This window comes from Balaenoptera musculus, chromosome 18 (genome assembly GCF_009873245.2).
Source record: "Balaenoptera musculus isolate JJ_BM4_2016_0621 chromosome 18, mBalMus1.pri.v3, whole genome shotgun sequence".
Taxonomy (NCBI): Eukaryota; Metazoa; Chordata; class Mammalia; order Artiodactyla; family Balaenopteridae; genus Balaenoptera; species Balaenoptera musculus.
In genome coordinates, this window is record NC_045802.1 from 9,385,372 (window position 1) to 9,407,622 (window position 22,251).

General features: G+C 33.6%; 1 protein-coding gene across 6 annotated transcripts in view; it reads left to right on the forward strand.

Annotated features, from left to right (window-relative positions):
• The window catches only part of PDS5B (PDS5 cohesin associated factor B), a 197,071-nt gene that overhangs the window by 114,665 nt on the left and 60,155 nt on the right, over positions 1-22,251 (forward strand). For all 6 annotated transcript variants that reach the window (XM_036831559.1, XM_036831560.1, XM_036831563.1 and 3 more), the window contains exons 15-19: positions 2,890-2,938; positions 5,228-5,367; positions 6,903-7,018; positions 12,267-12,372; positions 14,347-14,507. In XM_036831559.1, coding sequence (XP_036687454.1) covers positions 2,890-2,938; positions 5,228-5,367; positions 6,903-7,018; positions 12,267-12,372; positions 14,347-14,507 — 572 coding nt within the window. The remainder of the gene's footprint in view (positions 1-2,889; positions 2,939-5,227; positions 5,368-6,902; positions 7,019-12,266; positions 12,373-14,346; positions 14,508-22,251) is intronic.

The following is a 22,251-nucleotide window of genomic DNA, read 5'->3' on the forward strand; positions in this document are numbered from 1 at the left end:
TAAAAAAATAAAACCAAAACAATAACTCAGCATTATTGAAAGCATAGAAAATAGAGTAAAATTACACTTAATGTTGCTACACTAAAATGCTCCCATCATCTTTATATAGTCTTGTGGTTATAGAAAGTTTTAATATCATGTAATTATAGTTTAGTATCATGATATTTTTACTTACAATTAATATTATGGTAATTTTAATGTATTACCTGGTCTTCATAATTATAATTTAATGGTGGTTATTCATCCAGTCAATGTTGTTTGAGAATGTTGTATGTAGGCCTATAAAAAGTATAATTCATCTAAAAATCAGTGTGCCTCGTCATTTTAAATTGCATCCAGGGAAAACAGTGTAGTGTTATTTTTTGTTTCTTTTTCAGTGCACAGTGGACCCCCCCCTTCCCCTTCCCCCCCAACATACACCTCATGTTCATAGGACAGAGGTCAACAGAATGGAGTTTTTTCATCTAAGGGGAGAAAATTTCCAGTTTTCCTAGGTGTAAATCTTGCCGTTTGCCCTAAAAATCAGTGAGCTAACAGTAGTTGTTTGAGTGGTTTATAGTGACCTCACTTTTTTCTTAACCTCTAAATCACTAGTAATAAGGCATTTCATACCACTTGTTTGCCTGATTGAAGCTTACAACTGAGTAGTATTTTTGTTTTATGGGCTAACAATGACCTCTTTGTTTATGGTTTATTGAACATAATTTAACCTTCTGTGATTCCTGCGTATATTGAACCTGCTAGAAAAAGTTTTTCCTTATAGTCAATGACTTAAAACTAATTTTAGAGATTCTGCTATTTCAGTACTTTCTGTGCGAAGGAGGAAAATTGGAAAATCCCAGTTAAGTTAGTGTGTTTCAGCCAAATAAACATGTGTGTTAGTCAATGTTATAATGCAGTGTTGGTGTGTTTCAGGTAATAAGCTCTGGATAAAGTGCCCTTTTTTGCCACCTAGAGACTTGTTAATTTACTTCCTCTAGGTAAAGTTGCAAGAATGTGAGAGGTTCTTATTTGCATGTGTATAAAATTATTCCTGATTTTAGGCATTATTGAAGTCATTAGCAGCCGAATAGCATAAGTGTGTAGATCATATGTTGAACAGCGTGATGTATGAGACGGTAACCAAAAATAACTTTGTTTTTTGACTCTCACCGTCCCTTTAAATTTTATTTAGTGGAGGCTTCTTCCCTTTGCCTGTTCATAAAAACTTGGGAGGGTCTCATGACATTCCTGTTCAGTCTACATGAAATAAAATACAATCTCAATTCAATTACAGTGTTTTATTCCCTTCCACTTCGTGGTATTTTCCTTTAAATTATCTTAAAATAATTAACAAGTTATCCAAATCAAAGAGGGAATTCTCATTCATGTGTGGTGGGGATGAAGAAGAAACAGAATGGAGGAGGATAGTACTCTAAAGTGGAATTCTAGTGAAAGGAGAATTAATAGTCTCTTATTACTTAATATTCACTTTATACTGAGAATTGTAGTAGATATTATAAAGTTAGAAAAAAAATACAAAGCTGTGTTTAACTTTTGGCTGTTTATAATTCTGCCTGTTTTACCAGGAAGACTCTTAGATATAATAATCAGTACATGTTTCATTGGCTTCCTCATTATTCCTTCTGATTAAGATAGTTTTTATTCTTTCTTAGTAATGTAGCTCTTCTACTTCATGTAACTAAATTGATTTGCTCAGTGTCACTCAAAGTGACTCTGTAATTTGCAGTATTGTACTTTGTTGGTGATGTTTCTTTTTCATGTGGATCAACTTCTAGTAAGGCCAGCACCACCTCTTTCCCCCCAAATTGAACAACAATAGAAATCTTATGTTTCTAGTCAGATCTATTAAGTTCCAAATATTTGGGAATTAGCTCTTGTACTCTATTATTCTTTGTCTCTCCTTCCTTTTAGAAAGCTCCTTCTCAATAGGGACGGTTTGTTTATTTGTTTATTTTTTGATTTGTTGCTTTCACCCCAATGTTTTTCTAGCTCAGTATTTTATGCAGAGTTGCTCAGTGACATTTTTTTTTTAATGACACTAACCTGATGGAATGAGTAACTAGCATTCTTAGAAACATCTTTTATACATGTGACTTTACAGAGTGCATTACGTGCAGCACGATGTGATGAGCACATTCATTCACTGAAATACTACCCTGATACAGCAAATAACTAGCACTCTTGGAAAACTTTTGTACGTGTCAGTGGCATCTTCATTGTCTTCATCCAGTGTCTTCCCAGTGGCTTCATGACTATGCCTTATAATCCTCAGGCTTAACAATTTTAGGAATACCTCAGTTCAATCAGAATTATATACTTAATTGTCAACTTTTTGTTTGAGATAGGCTAAAAATGTGAAAACCAACATTTCCAGATTATTTTCCTTTTTTAAACTTAGTTGTCCTGTTCTTTGAGTACTTAAGAAAAACAAAATATCTCTGTGTCCCAAAAGGTTGATGTAGCAGTCGTCTGTTTTTGTTTTGGAGGCTGACAGAACAGGACAAGGGAAGAGGCGACGACAGTGGAGTATGACTTCACTTCTACCTTTCATTCAGTTCATCTGGAGTTTAAACATGGCTAAAGAAGGAGCATATAGTGGTGGTCAGGGTGTGGGCCGAGAGCATGAGTGGGTTATGCTTACTTAACTTTCTGAAGAATACAATGAAGATTATTGTTAGGAGATTTTTTTTGCTATTTACTAATTGTTTAAAATTAAAAGACTTTTTTAAAAGAGTAGTTTTGGGTTTACAGAAAAATGAGCAGAAAGTACAGAGTTTACATATACCCCTATCATCTCCCCATTTCCCCTATTATTTACATCTTGTTTTAGTGTGGTACATTTGGTACAGGAGATTTTAATTTTGCATTTTTTTGTGTGATTTACAGACAGATGCCAGTGTCAAGGCCATATTTTCAAAAGTGATGGTTATTACAAGTAAGTTATTTCAAATATTATATGTAAAATTTAAGGTTTATTTGAAACATTTCTTTCAGATAATATAAAGTGTTTCTTGGAGTTCCATTTTAGGCTACGATAATATAGGAAAAGATTAAAGTTTTTTGATTGATTATTTTTTCCCCCCCAACACGCTCAGCTTTCCTTTTTTTTCTGATTTTCATTTATTTTGCATACTACACAGGATTATTTTGTGTGTTGATACGAGCAAGAGCTGGGTTTTATTACATAAATTTATTTTTGAGAATACATTCAAATTACTGCGTAACCTTGCTGTTAAAAACTGCGTCTGTGCTTTGGTATTGCTTGGTCTAATGTGAATCTATCTGAAGCTAATTTCATTCTGAGCCAAAATTTACAATGAAAGATATACCTAATAACTACAAAAGATCTTCTTTGAAAAAAAAGTTAATTTGCTTTTTTGTTTTCAGTGATTTTAAATAAAATGTTATTTAATTGCCTTTAACAGTAAATACTAAAGGATTGTGTAGCACATCTCCTTTGTTCAGGGCAGGGGTAGGAAAAAGTAGCGGTTTTTGTAGGTCATTTGCTTTTCCTCTCACCTCAGAGATCACTGTGTATATATAGCATATGGATGGAGGGAAAATCAGGAACACCTGGAGGAATGCTTCTACTGAGCTTCCACGTGGTAGTAATGAAGAGTTCTTAGATGGATTTTTGAGATGTTAACAAATATTCCGAGATGTGTGTGGAAGTAATGCTAAGACACCAAAGAGAACAGTAACCTAATTCACTGGGTATTAGACTAAGTGATAGAAGTTTTAGCATGAGTAGAAATTTCCCAAAAAGACCAAAATATCTTTTAGTCCTGAGCAGTTAAACATAAATTAGTTTTCAGTCCCTTTGGGTAACTTAAAGCAAGTGATTTTGTGCTATTGCTTTTTAACAGCTATTTCCCTGGTTGTTTGGCTGCAGACACTGTCCCCTAAAGGAGATCGTCTCCTATATTCTTTCTGTTTTTAACCCCCTATCCATTTTCTTCCAACAAGTACAGTACTTCCCAAATTCTGTTGTGAGGAATGCCAATATCCTGCAGGTGTTAATAGTATCATCAGAAAAAAGAGTTCCATGGTCTAGTACGTTTGTAGAATCCTGAATTAAAGGGGCTTTTTGTTGTTGTTTTTCCCTTCCTCCCTTTCTCCCTCTATCTCCGTCCTTCCCTCCTCTCTCCCTCTCTCTCCCTCCCCCTCCCTCTATCCCCATTTCACTTTCTTTTTGTTTTGTTTCTTAAATGGTATGCTTTATCGTAGCCTTTAATATGATGCCTATATGTTATGGAGGGGCTGTAAAGTGACATTTTCCAAAACTATTGACAAACAGTACAGTAGAATTTTTGTACTCTAGAAATATGGAAATGTCATACAGTCAAGTAGTTAGGAGGAAAATTTGTTCTTACTATATTCAGTCATCTAGCCAAGACTTAAAATGGAATTTCAGAGTTGTATATGAACTTGAAGACTGCATTTACTGTATTCATATTTTAAGATTCTACACATTTCTACTACTTTTATTAGAGTCCATAGTTCTATATTATAATTTCTGTTATTAGAAGGATCCTACCTAGTCTTGTTCTCCCTCACAGTTGTGAGTAGCCAGAAAAAAATGATTCTAGGATGAATATTTTATTAGCTTTCGTAAGTGTTTTGATACATGATGTATTAGGAGAGTAGTATAAAACTCATCTTTGATTCTGCAAGAACTCATCCTTTCTCATGCGATAATGGCCTACCCAGCAGAAACACCTGGAACGTGTTGCTCAGCATGTGTTGGTGCCAAGTAGCATGCGTGTGTGTGTGCATTATCTCTGGATAGTTTAACAGTAAACAGTGCAGTACAGGAAAATGGTTTCTTCTTGGTAAAACTGATTGATCTTCATCTCTTGCTCTGAATTGCAAAAGAACAATGTATACAGCAAGCTCAAGGGATAGTAATAAAATTGGTATTATTCAGGTAGACATTTAATGCCTTTAAGTATTATAAGGAGTTATTTAGAAATAGCCAGTTTGGTCTTTCTCTGCATAGATGGTCCTTCACAATGATCTTATTTTATGTTTCTAGGAAACAGATTTTTATTTGTGAAAATTTATTATTGAAGGTGCTCTACGATTTTTATCGCATTAAATTAAATGAATTTGTAAGTTAGGATTATTCATCAAAGTAATAAAAAGAATGAAAAATGTTGATCTCATTTATTATTTTGAGAAATTTCTAAAATTGTATTTTAATTGAATTTTAATTTAATTTAAGGAAATTTGCCAGATCCTGGTAAGGCTCAGGATTTCATGAAGAAATTCACACAGGTGTTAGAAGATGATGAGAAAATAAGAAAACAGTTAGAAGTACTTGTTAGTCCAACATGCTCCTGCAAACAGGCTGAAGGTTGTGTGGTAAGGAGAGAAATTTAAAAAGAGCTCATGTTTGGAGAAACCTCGAAATCTTTTTTTGCCCCCTTTTGTAATTCGTTACATAGAATTTAGAAAATATCACAAAAATAACAATACTTGTTAAACTGTAATTCCTCTATCGAGACAGTTGCTAATATTATGGTGTATGTTTATATTATACATGTATCTTTGTACATTTTACTTTCCCATTAATTAGTCTTTTGCAGTATTATATTTAGTAGCAACATAGCACACCATTGAGTATGTGTACCATAATTTATTGAACGGCCCACTTGTGTTACACATTTAAATTTTTTCCCAGTTTTTGATTAATGTAAAGAATACTTAATCTTTATAGCTAAGTAATTTTACACAGTCTTGATTTCATTTCTTTAGGATAAATTCATTATTGACCAGTTATCACTGTTGGGAACAAGCAAAACTCAAACAAAAACATCATTATTTTGATAGGATTTGTAAAATTGGTTGCTAGTCATCTGACCATTTTTTCTCCTTCAGTGTATTAGCTATTCTTATTTCTTTTGTAAATTGTGTGTTTTTTAGTCTTTGCCTATTTTTCTGGAATACTTGTCTTTATCTCGCTGATTTGTTAGTATGTCATGGCACTGTATGTTAATTAAGCTGCAGATATCGTTTTCTATCTGTTGTAGTTTTCCCTTTTCATTTTGTTTATGATGTCCTTTACATACTATAGTTTTGTTATCTCGCTAAGTCTATCAGCAGTCTCCTCAAGGTTTTTGCTTTTGGAGTCCTGCTTATGAAATCCCATTCTATTGCAGGTCAATGAAAATGTTTAGTGATGTCAGTATTTTTTTTTTTTTAATATTTATTTACGTTGCGCTCAGTCTTAGTTGTGGCACGCGGGCTCCTTAGTTGCGGCTTGAGGGCTCCTTCGATGTGGCATGCGAACTTTTAGTTGCGGCATGCATGTAGGATCTAGTTCCCTGACCAGAGGTTGAACCCGGGCCCCCTGCATTGGGAGCACGAAGTCTTAACCACTGCGCCACCAGGGAAGTCCCTGATGTCAGTATTTCTTAAATCTGTTGCCCATGTATCGTCCTAAATTCTTTTTTAAAAAAGATGATTCTTGGCTCTACGCCAGGTTGACTAAATGAGAATCTTCACAATGAGAGCCAGGAATCTGTAGTTTTAATGAGCTCCCCTAATAATTTTGCTTGTTGAAGTTTGTGTATCCACTGACCCTTGGTTTTATTTGTTCGTATTTGTTTTCGTTTTGGAATATTTTTGGTATAAGTTGTGAGATAGGGATATAACTCTGCTTTTATTCTAAATGTCTGTTCAGGTATTTCAATATAACAATATATAGAATAATCTATCTTTTTCCTACTTACTTGAAATATTACCTTTCTCCTATGCTAAATTCTTAGTCTATTCCTATTGATTTGTTTATTCCGGCACCAATACTACATGGTTTTAATTATTATAGGTTCTTAACATTTTAATGTAATGAATTATTTAAAAATACTTTTTTAATATTTTAAAAATCTACATTACAGCGTGAAATAACTAAGAAGTTGGGCAACCCCAAACAGCCTACAAATCCTTTTCTGGAAATGATCAAGTTTCTCTTGGAGAGGATAGCACCTGTGCACATAGATACTGAATCTATCAGGTATTTGTATATTAAAATATTGAATTTTCATCACTATTAATTCATTCATGCTTTAGTAGTCAATCATTATTGGGTACCTGCGCTCATTATTGAGTAAGGCACTCATAGTATAGGTTTATGTATATACGTAATGGCTATACCCTAATCTGTAGATATCTGTAAATAGATCTATTCATATATATGTATATGTTTGTATATATACATACACTCCTCTGTATATATATATGTATATATTTAGTTTTTCTTGTTATTTATTTTAATTTGGTACTCTTTCAATTTGGATGAGAATTTGTCAATCCAAGCCTAGTTTTTGTCTCTTACTAGTATACTAGTTAGTTAGCTTGCATAGGTTAACTAATAGAAACAAATTGCAGTTCTGTTCTCAGGAAAAGAAAACTAAGTGAATATGTTGTAAAACAACATATGATGCATTTTCACAGATATCTGAGAACTGAAAATGTTATTTTTAAAACAACCTTCATTTAAAGTTTCAGGTTTGAAACTTTATCACCTGACTGTGATATCTTGGAAAATACTTTCTTTTTATATCTGTACTTGGTTTTGTAAAATGTGGGAAGAGCTCTTTTCTTTTCTATTTATTTATTTCTTTTTAGTTTTTATTTTATTTTATTTTATTTTAATTAATTAATTATTTTTGGCTGCACCATGTGGCATGCGGGATCTTAGTTCCCTGTCCAGGGATCGAACCTGTGCCCCTTGCATTGGGAGTACAGAGTCTTAACCACTGGACCGCCAGCGAAGTCTCCTTTTCTTTTTTTTTTTTTTTTAATAACTTTTCCTAAAATCTTTCAACTGGTTGAAAAAAGAAAGTACTTATAAAATATATATATAGCATACTGATTTATTAGTGATCAGTAGTACCTTTCAGAGGTATATTGGAATCTAAAATAAATATACTAATGGTACACTCTGTACTCAGTAAAGCCCCTTTGGGGTTTTTTTTTTTTTTTTTTTTGAGGAGGGCATAGGGTGTAGCTTTTCACTTGTGACCCTCCATAGAGTAGGGAGACAGACCCTACTTTGGATGCCCATTTGTCACTTTGGACTCCTCTTGCATCATTTTTCATTTGAAGAAAGGGTTCTTCAGTTTGAAAAACAAAAGGAAACAAAACAAAAAACCAGAACCTTCTATATTAGTACAAGGAAGAATCTGAATCAGACTGAAATTCATTAATTAAATAAATAATCCCATGCCTTCTACAATATATTTGAAGTAATGCTAGTTAGGTATTGGCAAAGCATATTTTCTGCTTTTCATCAACCTTCTGTTGAGTAAGGGAATAAAGAGTTTTAATCAGGAAATTATATTATAGTTCTATAAAATTGGTGCAGATAGTGTTCAGAGGACTGAAAGAAGATTTCTCATAGGGGGTAGTATTTGACCTAAGAGGAAGAATGGGGTAAGATTGTATTTCTACAGAAATGGGAGGAGTATTCTAGGTATTGAGATTAATATAAGCCAAGCTAACCGGGATAAGAAAGAACAAGGATATTTAGAAAATGATTGCCATCTATTTAAAGTACAATATGGTGAAGTGTGAAAGTGTTATGAGGTGATTCTAAAAAAGCATTTGGGATCAGATTGTGGAAAGCCTTTAAGATCTAACTTTAGAGCTTTTACTTTGTTCTTTGCTCTTTTGAGAACCAGGAATGATTGATGATGGATAGGAGGAGGAAAGTCAAAGAGATAGACTGCTAAGATGTTATAATTGTCTGTGGATGGTGGTAGTGGGATGGAAGGGAAAGAACATATTTGAGGAAGGTTTTGAAAGAACAATGTAAAAAATGGGTCATCTTACTGGAAATGAGGAATAAAAGGGAGGAGTCACAAGTATACGGGGTCAAGTCCAGATGATGAATAGTATTACCATGAAAAGAATGAAAGGAGCTGGTAAGAAAAGATGTGCTGGTTATTTAGACGCAATTTTTTTTAATCAAGGCAAATTGAATTTAAAGTGAAACTGTGAGAATAGATAGTTCCCTGAGCAAGATTATGTAGAAAAAAGTTAAAAAGATCAAAAGATCATGGACAGAACCTTGGAATTTTTTTTAACAGTAGAAAAATTACAGAAAGGTAAGAAAACCAGGTTATTGCAGTATTTTGAAACTTAAGATAGAAAAAGTTTCCAGCAGTAATATGTGTGATGAACAGAAAGACTGAGGACCAAAACAGGTCTTTGACTTTAGCAGTTAGTAGGTCATGGTGTTACAGAAGAAATGTTCAAACATAAATAATAGTAACAGGTAGTAGCCATTAGTGCTTATAACACGCCTGGGCTGATTCTCTGTGTTTTACATGTTTTAACTCACTTCATAACTTTATAAGGCAAGAAATATTTTTATTCCCATTTTACAGGTAAGGAACAGTGAGCTACACAGATGTTTGAGTAACTTTCCCACTGCTGGGAAATAGCTAGCGGCATTTAAACTGAGGAAGTCTGGCTCCAGCGCCCTCTTGCTTTAGCCACCACGCTGCAGAAAGATTCCACTCTTGTTCCCCACCAGTAGTCAATGAGTGTCCAATTCACCTAACTCTTCCTGATAGTGACTTAACCTTTTCAGTCTTTGCCTTTTTATAGGTGAATGATGGTACTATTTAAAAAAAAAACAAAAAATTGTGAATAAGGTTGAACATTTTTTCCCTATGTGTTTCTTGGCTAATTGTGTTTCTTTTTATTTTTCTGTGAGTGGCTTAGAGGAATTGTCTTTTTCTTATTGATTATATGAATGCTTTATAAAGTAAGGCTAGTAACACAGTTTGATTGCCTTTTAAATTTGTGCTTGACATTAATAAATATTAAATTATATAATCTATTATTTGTTTCCTTTATGATTTCTTTCGCCTTTGGTAAAATATCAAGTGGTTATGTTTTTTACATTTAGTCTTTAATTGGTCTGGAATTCATTTCGATGCAAGGTGGAGATAGAGATCCATTCTTTTTTAAAATCCTGATAGCTAGTTGTATCAACTCCATTTATGGAAAAATTGATACCTTCCCATTTGATTTGAGATGTTCCCTCATTACAGCATAAATTCTTATATTTGGGGTCTTACTGGATTTTCGCCTTGGTTTCTTTGTGTTTTGAGGCTTTTATGATACATTTTTATCTCATTGAGAAAGTTCTTTCATCCCTCCTCCCCTAAAATATACTAGATGTTCCCAAACATTAATTAATTTTTCCAGATGAGCTATAGAATGTGTCTGTTGAATCTTGTCCCACACCAAGTTGTGTTCCTCTGAGATGTAGTGAAAAACACCATTTGTGTAATACTGTGTTTCCATGCTTGTCTTGATTTTTTCAAATCTTTATGCTCCCTTAATATAATTTCAGAAGTTATGTACAGATTCTGTGCATTTAAAACTTTTTAAAATAAGTTTATTCATTCATTTATTTATTTATTGGCTGTGTTGGGTCTTCGTTGCTGCGCGTGGGCTTTCTCTAGTTGTGGTGAGCGGGGACTACTCTTTGTTGCCGTGCACGCGCTTCTCATTGCGGTGGCTTCTCTTGTTGTGGAGCACAGGCTGTAGGCGCGCAGGCTTCAGTACTTGCGGCACGAGGGCTCAGTAGTTGTGGCTCGCAGGCTCTAGAGCACAGGCTCAGTAGTTGTGGCACACGGGCTTAGTTGCTCTGCAGCATGTGGGATCTTCCTGGACCAGGGCACGAACCCGTGTCCCCTGCATTGGCAGGTGGATTCTTTTTTTTTTTTTTTTTTTTTTAATAGGGAGCATTTTTTTTCAAATTTTATTTATTTGTATATTTTGACTTGTCATTATAAATAGATTTCTTCTACCCCTCACCCGCCTGTATTTTTTAGGTGGCTTTGGCTAATACAGAACAGCACAGTCGAATTTTAGTGTTTTATTGGTGTCACCTCACTGAACTCTTAGTATTTTGTAATAGTTTTTCAGTTGATTCTCTTTGGTTTTCCAGGTTGATGTTTTTTCTCATAGATTTTTTTATATCACTGACTCTTGTTCTTTGGTTACTAGCTCAATTGTACCTCTTCAGGAATGCCTTTCCTGACTGCCCTGGCTAACCAAGGGTCTTGTCTTCTTGTCTTAGCCTTCTTTCTAGTCCTTATTGTTCCCTGATTTTAATGTATTTGTTTGCTTATTTTTGGCCTTTGGCCTTCCCTCACTAGACTGAGAGCTTCATGCTCTTACTCATGGAAGAAAATAATGAATTTAATTTTGGATATATGGTATTTTTCATTCCTGTGGTACATCTAGGTAAAAAAAAACACCTTGGGACTAATCAAAATATGGGAAGAGGATTCAGGCTGAAGATTTTTATTTGGGGTAGTTGGAGCTATGAGAATCAGTTAATCAGGGAAAATGGGCAGAAAAGGACAAAACATCCTCAAAGATACTAATCGTTAAGGGAATGATAAATTTAAGAGGATGCTGCGAGGAAGACAGGTATATTTGACTTGTAGCTTGACCTTAGATTTGAGTACATAATATTTTTGTAGAAATGTAGATCTACTAAACATTTTAAGGAACATTGAATAATTGAATTTTCTTATATTTTGATATTATTATGTCTCTAACCTGCTGTTTGTTACTTGTTTTTTTTGTTAAAAAGAACAAATACCTGTCAGAGCGAATGATTATTTTCAATAATAGTGCATTACAAATGATTATTTTAAAATCACATAAGCTTGTTTTTAGAAGAAAATTTCAAAACATGTTTCCTTTTTGATCTATTCTGAATGTTCTAGTGAGGATTTATTGTATGTCTGTTATGTGGCATTTTTACACCTTTCAGGAGGAGGCCTTTCTGGCTTTTATAACAGTGCCAGACACAGTAATATTTGCTAGATGGTTTGAAAGTGCTTAATGTTGCCATTTATCCTTTATTTCAGTATACGTTTTCTACTGACTGGAGTAATAATGAACTTTAGATAGTTAGAAAACATCTATTATCATTCACATGATACATAAACTTTACACGGAAAATACAAGAATAAAAATATAGCATTAATAAACAGCAAATCAGATAACATTTTGACCTCATTTGAATGGACAAAGGAAAATATCGTTTCCAAAAGAAGCTATATTTACTATAGCTCTCTGTTTTGCCATAATGGTTGGGCAACAGCTGTATCAAATTTTATGTAGTTTAGTTGTGGTCTGTGTAGAAAATGTTCAGGATTATTTTTCTTAGACATTGCTAATAGAAGAGTTTAAAAAAAATGAAAAAAAATTATTTTTTCATACTTTAGTGCTCTTATAAAGCAAGTGAACAAATCAATAGATGGAACAGCAGATGATGAAGATGAGGGTGTTCCGACTGATCAAGCCATCAGGGCAGGTCTTGAACTGCTTAAGGTAAATATGCTTAAGGTGAAAGAAATTAAGTGCCTAATTAGACAATTGTTAAACATGTATAGTTTGGATTTTTTAGACTTGAGATTTGCTTCTTTAGGTTTATAGAACCTGAAGTAAAATTTTCTTAATCATTTTTAGGTAATTTTGAAATTGCATGTTTATTCCAACATGTAAGCTAAGTATTCTCAGGTTTAAATTGTATAATATAACCTAGTATTAATTATATTAAGGATTATAATTTGAAGCTTTCATTAGTGAACAAAGAACTTGCTTACCCCTACCACAGGAAGAATCAAAATTTTAAAGTCCGTTTTGTGTGTTATTTTGTTAGCTAAAATGTACTACTACCTTTTACTGATTACAAAAATATCAGTTAATTGTTGATAACATTGAAAATATAAAATAATAAAGAAGAAAACATTGAGAAGCCTATCATTTATAAATATCTTTTGTTTCCTTTTAATCTTTAGAAAAATGTACACTTTTATATAGTTGAGATCAGACTGAAAATACAATTTCGTATCTTGACTGTTTTCCCATAATAAATTATAAGCATTTTTCTCAATGTTTTTTAAGACAGTATTTTTAAGAGTGTCAAAAAACAGATCTGATTTTAGATGTATGCTTTAAGTTAATTGCCTCTGTTTCCTCATCTATAATGGAGTTAGTAACAGTACTTCTCTCACAGAGACTAAATTAAATCACGTACTTAATGTCTTAGCAGAGTGTCTGGCTCATACTAAAAATAATAATAAACATTATTTTTTGAAATGGTGATTAGTTCATTTTGGGGATATCATAGTGTTCCCAACTATTTTCATATTGTTGGATATTTAGATTTTTCTAATTTTATTACTGCTAAGGTAAATATATCTAAGATCTCCTGCTAATGTCTGTCTTTCTTTTTTTTTTTTTTTTTAAATACTAGAAGGACATTACTGGGTCAAAGAGAATGACCACTTTCAAAATTCTTGGATATATGTGTATTCAAATTCCTTTACAGAGAAATCGTATTCATACAGTACATATAATTCAGTAAACAGTGTATGAAGGTGCCTATCTCCTATCTTCACAAATTTGGAATAGTATAAAACTTTAAGAGTTTTACTAATCTGATAAGCGAAAAATAATGTTTTAATTTGTATAATTATTGCTAGTTAGATCCACCTTTCATATGTTGATCATTAGTGTCTTCTCTGTGGTGAATTCATTACTTTTATCCTGTGTTCATTTTCTACTGACATCTCAATCTTTTGTTTTTTTAACTGACTTAAGTGAGCTTTTAATTTCCTTGGCTTTTTTATAGGACATATTTGATATATAAAAAAATAAAATGTATTCTGTTATATGTAAGTTATAAAGTATAGTAATAAAATGAATACTAATAGAAAGTAAAAGGAATGATAACTCAAATTAAATAGAATATTAATACTGTTGAAGTTCACTGAGTGGCTTTTTACCCCACATCTCCCAGGTCTGATTGTCCTGAATTTGGAGTTTGTTATTCTCTTAACTATTCAGTATAGATTTTCCATTTATGTCTATGTGTATATCTCTAAATAACATCACTTGTTTTGCTTGTTTCTCAGTCTTACAAATATGGCATTATGCATAATACGTTTTTCTACTACTTGCTTGTTTTTACATTCTACGTTTGAGTTTAATTATTTATTTTAAGCTTAAAAGTCCTGTCATGTTCAGAGGGGTTTTTATTGTTTGTGATTTTTAAATTTGAAACAACACAGCTAAAATTTATTTTGAAATTGTGTATTGTAGGGGAGGGCCTAATTTGATTTCCTCCAAATAACTATCCACCTTTACCAGGACTATTTATTAAAAATAAAAATTCCATCCATTCTCAGTTATTTTCTGTTACCATCTTTTTTCTTGGATTTGTAGTATTTCTAATATGTAACATTTGAGATTTATAAAGGTGAAAAGGATTACAGATCATTTTTTATGATCATTTTTTAGGTACTCTCATTTACACATCCCATCTCGTTTCATTCTGCTGAAACATTTGAATCTCTCCTGGCTTGTCTGAAAATGGATGATGAAAAAGTAGCAGAAGCTGCACTCCAGATTTTCAAAAACACAGGAAGTAAAATTGAAGAGGATTTCCCACACATCAGATCGTGAGTTGAGATTTTTCTGATAAATATTCTGGAAGACAGAAAAGTAACTTACTGTTTCTTGATTTATGTAATAGTTGGAATCTTTTAAGTTTTGAGGAAATAATGTCTGGGTTATCTTAAGTCTAAAATATTCAGTTTAGATTCTCATTTCCTGGGAGAAAGCATTGATTGGTTTTAGAAGATTCATGAAAATGTAGGGTGAGCATGGTGTTTCTCTCTGAAGCATCAGTTTTGCTTAAAGATTTTTTTTTTTGAATTGTATATATACTTTTTTTTTTTAATTTAATTTATTTATTTTTGGCTGCATTGGGTATTCATTGCTGCACGTGGGCTTTCCCTAATTGTGGTGAGTGGGGGCTACTCTTCGTTGCCGTGCACGGGCTTCTCATAGCGGTGGCTTCTCTTGTTTTGGAGCACGGGCTCTAGGCGCGCAGGCTTCAGTAGTTGCGGCACGTGGGCTCAGTAGTTGTGGCGCACGGGCTTAGTTGCCCCGCGGCATGTGGGATCTTCCCGGACCAGGGCTCGAACCCGTGTCCCCTGCATTGGCAGGCGGATTCTTAACCACTGCACCACCAGGGAAGCCCTTAAAGATTTTAATGAAAACAGTTTTACAGTAAAACAGTTCCTTGGCATATTATGGCATAGGATAAGTAATTCATGAAAATTTAAGGTCCAATGGGAAATTCCAAAGGCATTTCAACAGGATTGTCCATAGCACTCTTTACTTTCTTCTGTGATTATGAGTATTGACTCGAAAATTTTCAGAAGTATTGCTTTATTTGGCACAGGGAAGCAGAGAAGCATGGTAAAAGCATCCTAACAGCAGTGTGTTATGTGTGTGTGTTTGTGTGTTCTAGTATTTCCAAGAATTGGAAATTGTGCTGTTATCCTGGTGATCTCTAATAGTGGTTGATTATTGTTCAAGATTCTTTAATAGCTCAAAAAGAATAAGTCTTCATTCTTTATGAATCCCTGCTTGCTTCTCTGTATGCATGTCTCCTCCCTGTTCCTGGAGAGCATAGCTGATAGTTGGTCTTGATATTGCCATAGTCACTGGTGATTGGTTTTACTTCCAGCTCATTACTTTTGGTCTAGTTAGTTGTGGTTGGGGTACTGTGCTTCTTCATGTTGAAGAATTGCCTGCAGCTCTTTTCCTCAGAAAGAGACTTGGACAAAGCTAGCTTTTAGAGGCTCAGGTATACTTTGTTATTACTTTCTATTTGCATGAACTTAATCAATTCTAGAAACTATTGATATATAGGACAAAAGCATTATTTAAGTGATAATTGAAACATAAAAGAATTTTGTAACAGTATACTCTTTGGCAAGGGTAAGAAACTTTATTGTTTAGACCTGGCTTCTTAATTTTTAAGGGAGCTTAGAACATAAATTTCCCTTTTGGAACATAAATTTCCCTTTTGAACTGCGACTCTCCTATCCAGATCAGAGATCAGAGTTTGGAGATATGTGTATATACACACACTATATGTATAAACCGTATATAACTCTACCATATACTGAATGCCCACTTATTGTATTATCTCATTTAAACCTTGTAACAATTCAGTGTGATTTGTGGGAATTATCCTAATCTTCCAAATGGGGAATCTAATGTTTACTTGAGGTAAATGGTTCTAGGTCACATAGCTAGCAAATAGCAGAGTGAAGATTTGAATATAGGCCTGTTTGTTTGCAGTGTGTATGGTACCATATCCATTATGGCACAGTTCCTTTCTTAATTAGAGCTTTGAACAAGTTTTAGTTTGATTTATTCAGTGGAGGTTTTATTTTCATTCTAGACTGTCTTTCCTAGTACCCTTTATATTTTAAAGAAACATTGTTTGATATATTTGTAGGAGAACTATGAGAGCAAGGTCGAAAGGTGGACATTTTAGAACACACGAGGGCATTTTAAAACATACTGTGCTTTAATATGGAACTGAAGTACTTAGAGTTATTTGATATATATGCTGGGTATATTTCGGATATCTCTCATGAGGAGAATTAATTCAGCTGATATTGAATACCAACTGGGTGTACACACTGTTCTCGATGAAGTAATTCATAGTATACGTCTTCCAGGAGATAAAATATGTGTGCAGATTTTATATTTTAAATTATTAAATTGGGTGAGTTGATGTTGAGGAAAAATGGTAGAGTTAAATGAATGTTTATTAAATTATCTTCCCTTGAATTCCCTAAAATAATTTAAAAGAAAAATGTATCTAAGTAGAAGCTACCACAAGCTGGACAGAATTGGTGCTAGATAAGCCATTTCGACTGAATTGAGTGTGAGAACATTGACAGTTGATAAATGTATCCCTGAATCAGATGTTTAAGGGAATGTATAATAAGTGTTCTTTCATTTGCTCATTTAGAGGGAGGAGTTTGAGCTATGGGCAGCTTTGAGAGAAATAGGGAAAACCTAATTTCAGCTGGAGTAGAGCTAAAGGAGAGACTCTGTGGTCATACCATTTTTCTCTGGGCTTAATAGGAGGAGCAAAGCTTATAGATGAGGTAAGGCTTAGAGTAGAATTGTGAAGCAATGTCTCACCGACTTTACAGGAACAGAAAAAATTATGTGCTGACCTACTAAACTAAAATGATGGTGAATTATGGGTTCCATTATGACTCAGTAAGTCTCTCAGGAATCTGGCTCATCCCAAAGCAGGCAGATGTGCCGAAACTGAGTCCCCTATAGCATAAGCTATGGTCATAGTCCAAGTGGAGCTGGTTCTCAATTGGAGGAGCTTAAGCAGACTTAGAAATTACACAGAAAAAAAGGACTCGCTACCTTTAGTCCCAGCTTCTTCCTCCATGCTGTTTATCCAGCTAATTAAGCAAGTGTAGTTTGAGTTGGGAGTTCTGATGTTAATTTTTTAAAACAAGTGCCCAATGTTCAGTCATGAGGGAGACACTATCTACATTTTTGTTTAAATGGTGGAGCCAGAGAGAATTTCTCTTATTCGAAGATGAATTAACAGAATACAAATAAATTAACAAACATGAATCCTATGGGGATAATTTAGCGTTCAAAAGATAGCTGATTAGCACTTCAGAAGAATTGTATTTTTCTAGGAAAAAAGAGAATTTTAGAGAGTTGTTCTAAACTGCCAAGAAAATTAAACAACAAATGACATCTGGAAAAAAAGAACAAAAATAAGATAACATAAAAAGAGAAATGGCAGAACTAAGGATAAAGAAGAGCAGGAACATATTTGTATTATAGAAAGTAATTTATTATAAACAGCAAGGAGCAGAGTAAACAATATTGAAAATGTAACCAGGAAGGGTTCTGTTGAACTTGAGGAAACTGCATAGAATGTAGATATAGTGGGCAAAGAAATGAAGGCAGTTAAAGAGAATTGCAGATAGTGAAAAGCCATGATTAGTTTCTGTGGAGAAGACAACAGAATAATGGACAATGGAAAACATTTAAAAAAAATAATAGTAAACTTGTTTAGAACGTATGAAAGCATGAATCTGGAGATTAAAAAGGCTCATGTTTTAGGAAAATATTGTGATGGAATTTACTGAATTTTCAGAGATTACAGAAGTGATTTCATAAACATCAAGGGGAAAAAAAAAAGGTAGATCATGTACAACGGAAAGGTAATGAGGCTGACTTATTTCTTTTCAACCACAAAAGATTTCCAGAGTTAATGATTCAACAACTAGAGAGTTTTGATGGACGAAAAGAATGTATCTAAAGCATTTCCTAACTAGCCAAGTTGTGCTTAAATAAGGGGAAATGAGGGACATTATTTAGGATTCAAGGACTTAAGGAATGTATTAGCCCCTTTTTATTGTGAGGTCACTCTGTCTACCAAGTAGTGTGATTTTTTTTCCCTTTGCATTCAGTTTAGCTTATGCCCCTAAATCAAACTTTTGTTTTCTTCTTGTTTGCACATCTCTGATTTGTCTTTTCTCATCATTTTACTTTCATTATTTAAGTTTTAGATGTGGCTATATCTATGTCTTAGATATTTGAAAACCTGAATTTTTTTTAAGGGTGATGTAAATAAATAAAATTGGGTCAAGTAGAGGGAAGAGGAAAACCTAACAGACTATAACTATAAAAGAATTAGAGAAAATTACCCTCTAATAATAATAATAAGGGCCAATAAAAGGTGTGTGTTAAAGGAGGTATTTCAAATCTATATATAAATAAAAAAAGACCACACAGGAATTCTAATTCTTTTTAGTTGTTCAGAGCATAGGGGGAAAAAGAAAGCATTTAGATTACTTCTTATAAAGCCAAGGTAACTAGCAGGAATGCTAAAACCTGATAAAAGATATCCCTCCAAAAGAAACCTAAGACAAATCTTACTAATATTGATGCAAAAATTGTACATAAAATATTATCAAAAAGAGAGTTGACTACAGTAAAGGAAGAATATACTATGGCCAAATGTGGTTAATTCCAGGAATACAAGAAGGGTTACTACTAAAAAGCCTAATATTCATGTTATAATTCATTATATAAATGAGTAAAAGGGAAAGGGCACACAATAGATCATTTTGACAGATGCTGAAAGGGCTTCTGATAAAAAAAAAAATCAGCTATTTATAATTAAACCCAATAAAATACGATTTAATGCCTTCATACTTCTCAAACCAGTATGCACCATCATATGGTAAAACACTAGAAGCATTCCCAGTAAAATCAGGAGCAAGATGAGAAAATACACTAGCTCTGCTCTGATTTAATTAACATTGTTTTGGAAGCATTAACCAATATAATTACATAAGACAATAAGAGGTGCAGGCGTTGGAAAGGAGGAAGCAAAGTTATATTCTAAGAAAAATTCAAGAGAATGAACTGCAGAACTACTAAAATACTAAAAAATAAGATGGGCAAAATAAGTATGTAAAAATCCAAAACTTTCTTTATATACCATTAACAATCATTTAGAAAATATTATACGAGTAGAAATCAGAAGATTTAAAAGTAAAGTGTATAAGAAATTTGCAACCCTGTACAACCCTATACTAGTGAAGGGTATAATATTTAACAGAGAAATTAGGAAAACTTAGAATATTGAGTAAATAATTGGCAAGCTGTTTTAGAAAGAAAAATTAATGTAGACTGCTTACTTCCTTTTACATATATTCCAGATGAGTCAAAGATTATTCATATATCTAAGATTTTAAATATATATAAAATTAATTAATAAACGTATTAGTAACCAGTACATTTTTTGTAACTTCTTACTTTGTGGTGAAAGGGACACTGATGCCAAGTCACAATTGAAATATTGATGGATTGGATTTTTAAAAATTAATTTATTGAAAAAATATTTGTAGAGCCTTCGTTGTGTATAAGGTACTTGAGGATGTTAAAATGAAAAGGACAGGTTAAGTCTCTGCCCTTATATTTTAGTGAGGGAGAATACTATTTAGACAAAAGCAAAAATCATGAAATAAATTGAAAAGAGAACTGGTATGCTGGGAAGCTATTTTCAATATATATGACTTTAGAAAAGGTTAATATTTGTAATATATTAAGATTCTTAACAAAGGAATAACAGACATGTCTCACAGTAGAATACTAACATAGGGAATAAATAAGAAATTTGCAAACAGAAAGTCCTTCATCACATTAGGAAAGGACATTTATGCCTGCTAAGAGTACTGGAGGAAAATACAATACCCACATGCTGTATAACCAGTTTTAGCTAGCATGCCAGTGCTGCTCTCAGTTGGAATATAAACTGATGCAGCTCTTCTGAGTTGGTAATGTGGTAATACATATCAACTTAAAATGTGTGTGGTGTTTAATACTGTAGTTTCGCTTTGAGGAATTTATCCCAGAGATAATTAGAAAATACGTCTACGTAGTGGTTATATGGTTCAGGGTCCAGTCAGAAACAGAAACCATTCTAGGTATTTTAAACGTAAATAAATTAATTAATACAGATGTTTGAAGCTTGAAAGAGCAAAAAGTTGCTTTGGCAGTTCAGAGATTATGATTTGCTGGAAGCAGTTAGCACCCTTAGGGCTGGTGGAACAACTGGGAATAAGCGGTGTTAAGGACCGCCCAGTGGGTGGAAGAGCCTGTCCACATCGTGCCAACTAACTGTCAGAGTAGGGGTGGCCTGGCTCTTGCTGCAGGGCGGCACAGCTACTGCAGAGAAGGCCTTAAAGAAGCTGTTGTGTCTCTTGTTGGAAGAACCTACCAGCTCTTGTGGGAGTCTGGGAAATGTAATTTGCAGATTTACAGCTCCAGGATCTCAGAGCAGATTATAGGATATAAAGCCCAGAGACACTAGATAAAGAGCTAGCACAGGGATGTTCATGGTTTTGTTGTCAAGATTTAAAAAAAAAAAAACCATCTAAATGCTCATTGGTAGGAGATTGTTTAGATTAATTGTGGTATAGCCAGCCACTGAAGACTTGTGTGACCTTTAAAAAAAAAAGTTTCCAAATAATGTATATTTTGTATTCTCATTTATTTAATATATGTATGTATGTACAGAGAAATTTTAGAAGTAGTTCTAAAAAATGTTAACACTAATTATTTCAGGGTAGTAGGATTTGGAGTTTTTTTCTTTATGTTTTTTTTTTTTTTTTAATTTAATTTATTTATTTTTGGCTGCATTGGGTCTTTGTTGCTGTGCGCGGGCTTTCTCTAGTTGCAATGAGCGGGGGCTACTCTTCGTTGCAGTGTGTGGGCTTCTCATTGCGGTGGCTTCTCTTGTTGCGGAGCACCGGCTCTAGGCGCCCGGGTTCAGGAGTTGTGGTGCGTGGGCTCTAGAGCGCAGGCTCAGTAGTTGTGGCGCACGGGCTTAGTTGCTCCGCGGCATGTGGGATCTTCCTGGACCAGGGCTCGAACCCATGTCCCCTGCATTGGCAGGCAGATTCTTAACCACTGCGCCACCAGGGAAGCCCTTCTTTATGTTTTTAATGTGTTTTTCAGTTTTGTTTGCAACCAGGGCGGCAGGGGGGTTTCCCCTTGAATTTGAAGGGGAAAAATCAATTTAATGAGGGAATAAAGGATTTCCTTTAATAGAAACTTATTAATATAAAAAGCAGTCAGAAGATAGTTGCTTCATTTACATTCATTAACTTCTCAGTCTGCCTTTAGAATTCTTGAAATTCTTTTTTTTTCCTTCCTTATTGTTTTGGTTTATTTCTGTTTTCTGTTTAAATGAATATGCAGAACATTGGATGAACTTAAAATTTCTCATGCTATCTTTGAAAGTCTCCACCAGAGTTGCTTCTTACTTGTCTGTGACCTGTAATTTTTCTCTTGATTACTAAGAAAAGAGATTATGGATGTTTGTATTGTAAAGTCTGACTTATGAGAAGATAGGTCTTCTCTGGGGACTTCAGTTACTGAAGTAACCAGAAAATAATAATTTTTCATTTCACAAACAATCCACAAACCACAGACTAAAAAGAGAGCATTTTGGTGAGGCTCGAATTGTTTTTTTACGTAGTTTATTATTGAAGTTTTCAAACAGATAAAGAAGAGGTAGAATATTATAGTGAACTCCCATGTATCCACCAACCCGTTTATATATAAATAACTAAAAACCACTTTGTTTAATTTATAATTCTACCCACTCCCTGCATTCCCCTTATATTTGAAAACAAATCCCAGACTCTGTATTTTCATCTATACATCTCAGTATCTCCAAAAGATAACTCTAAAAAAATGATCACAATACTTTATCATAAACACAGTTAATAATAATTTCCTAATAATAATATCCAATTAATTTTCTCAAAAATATAGTAA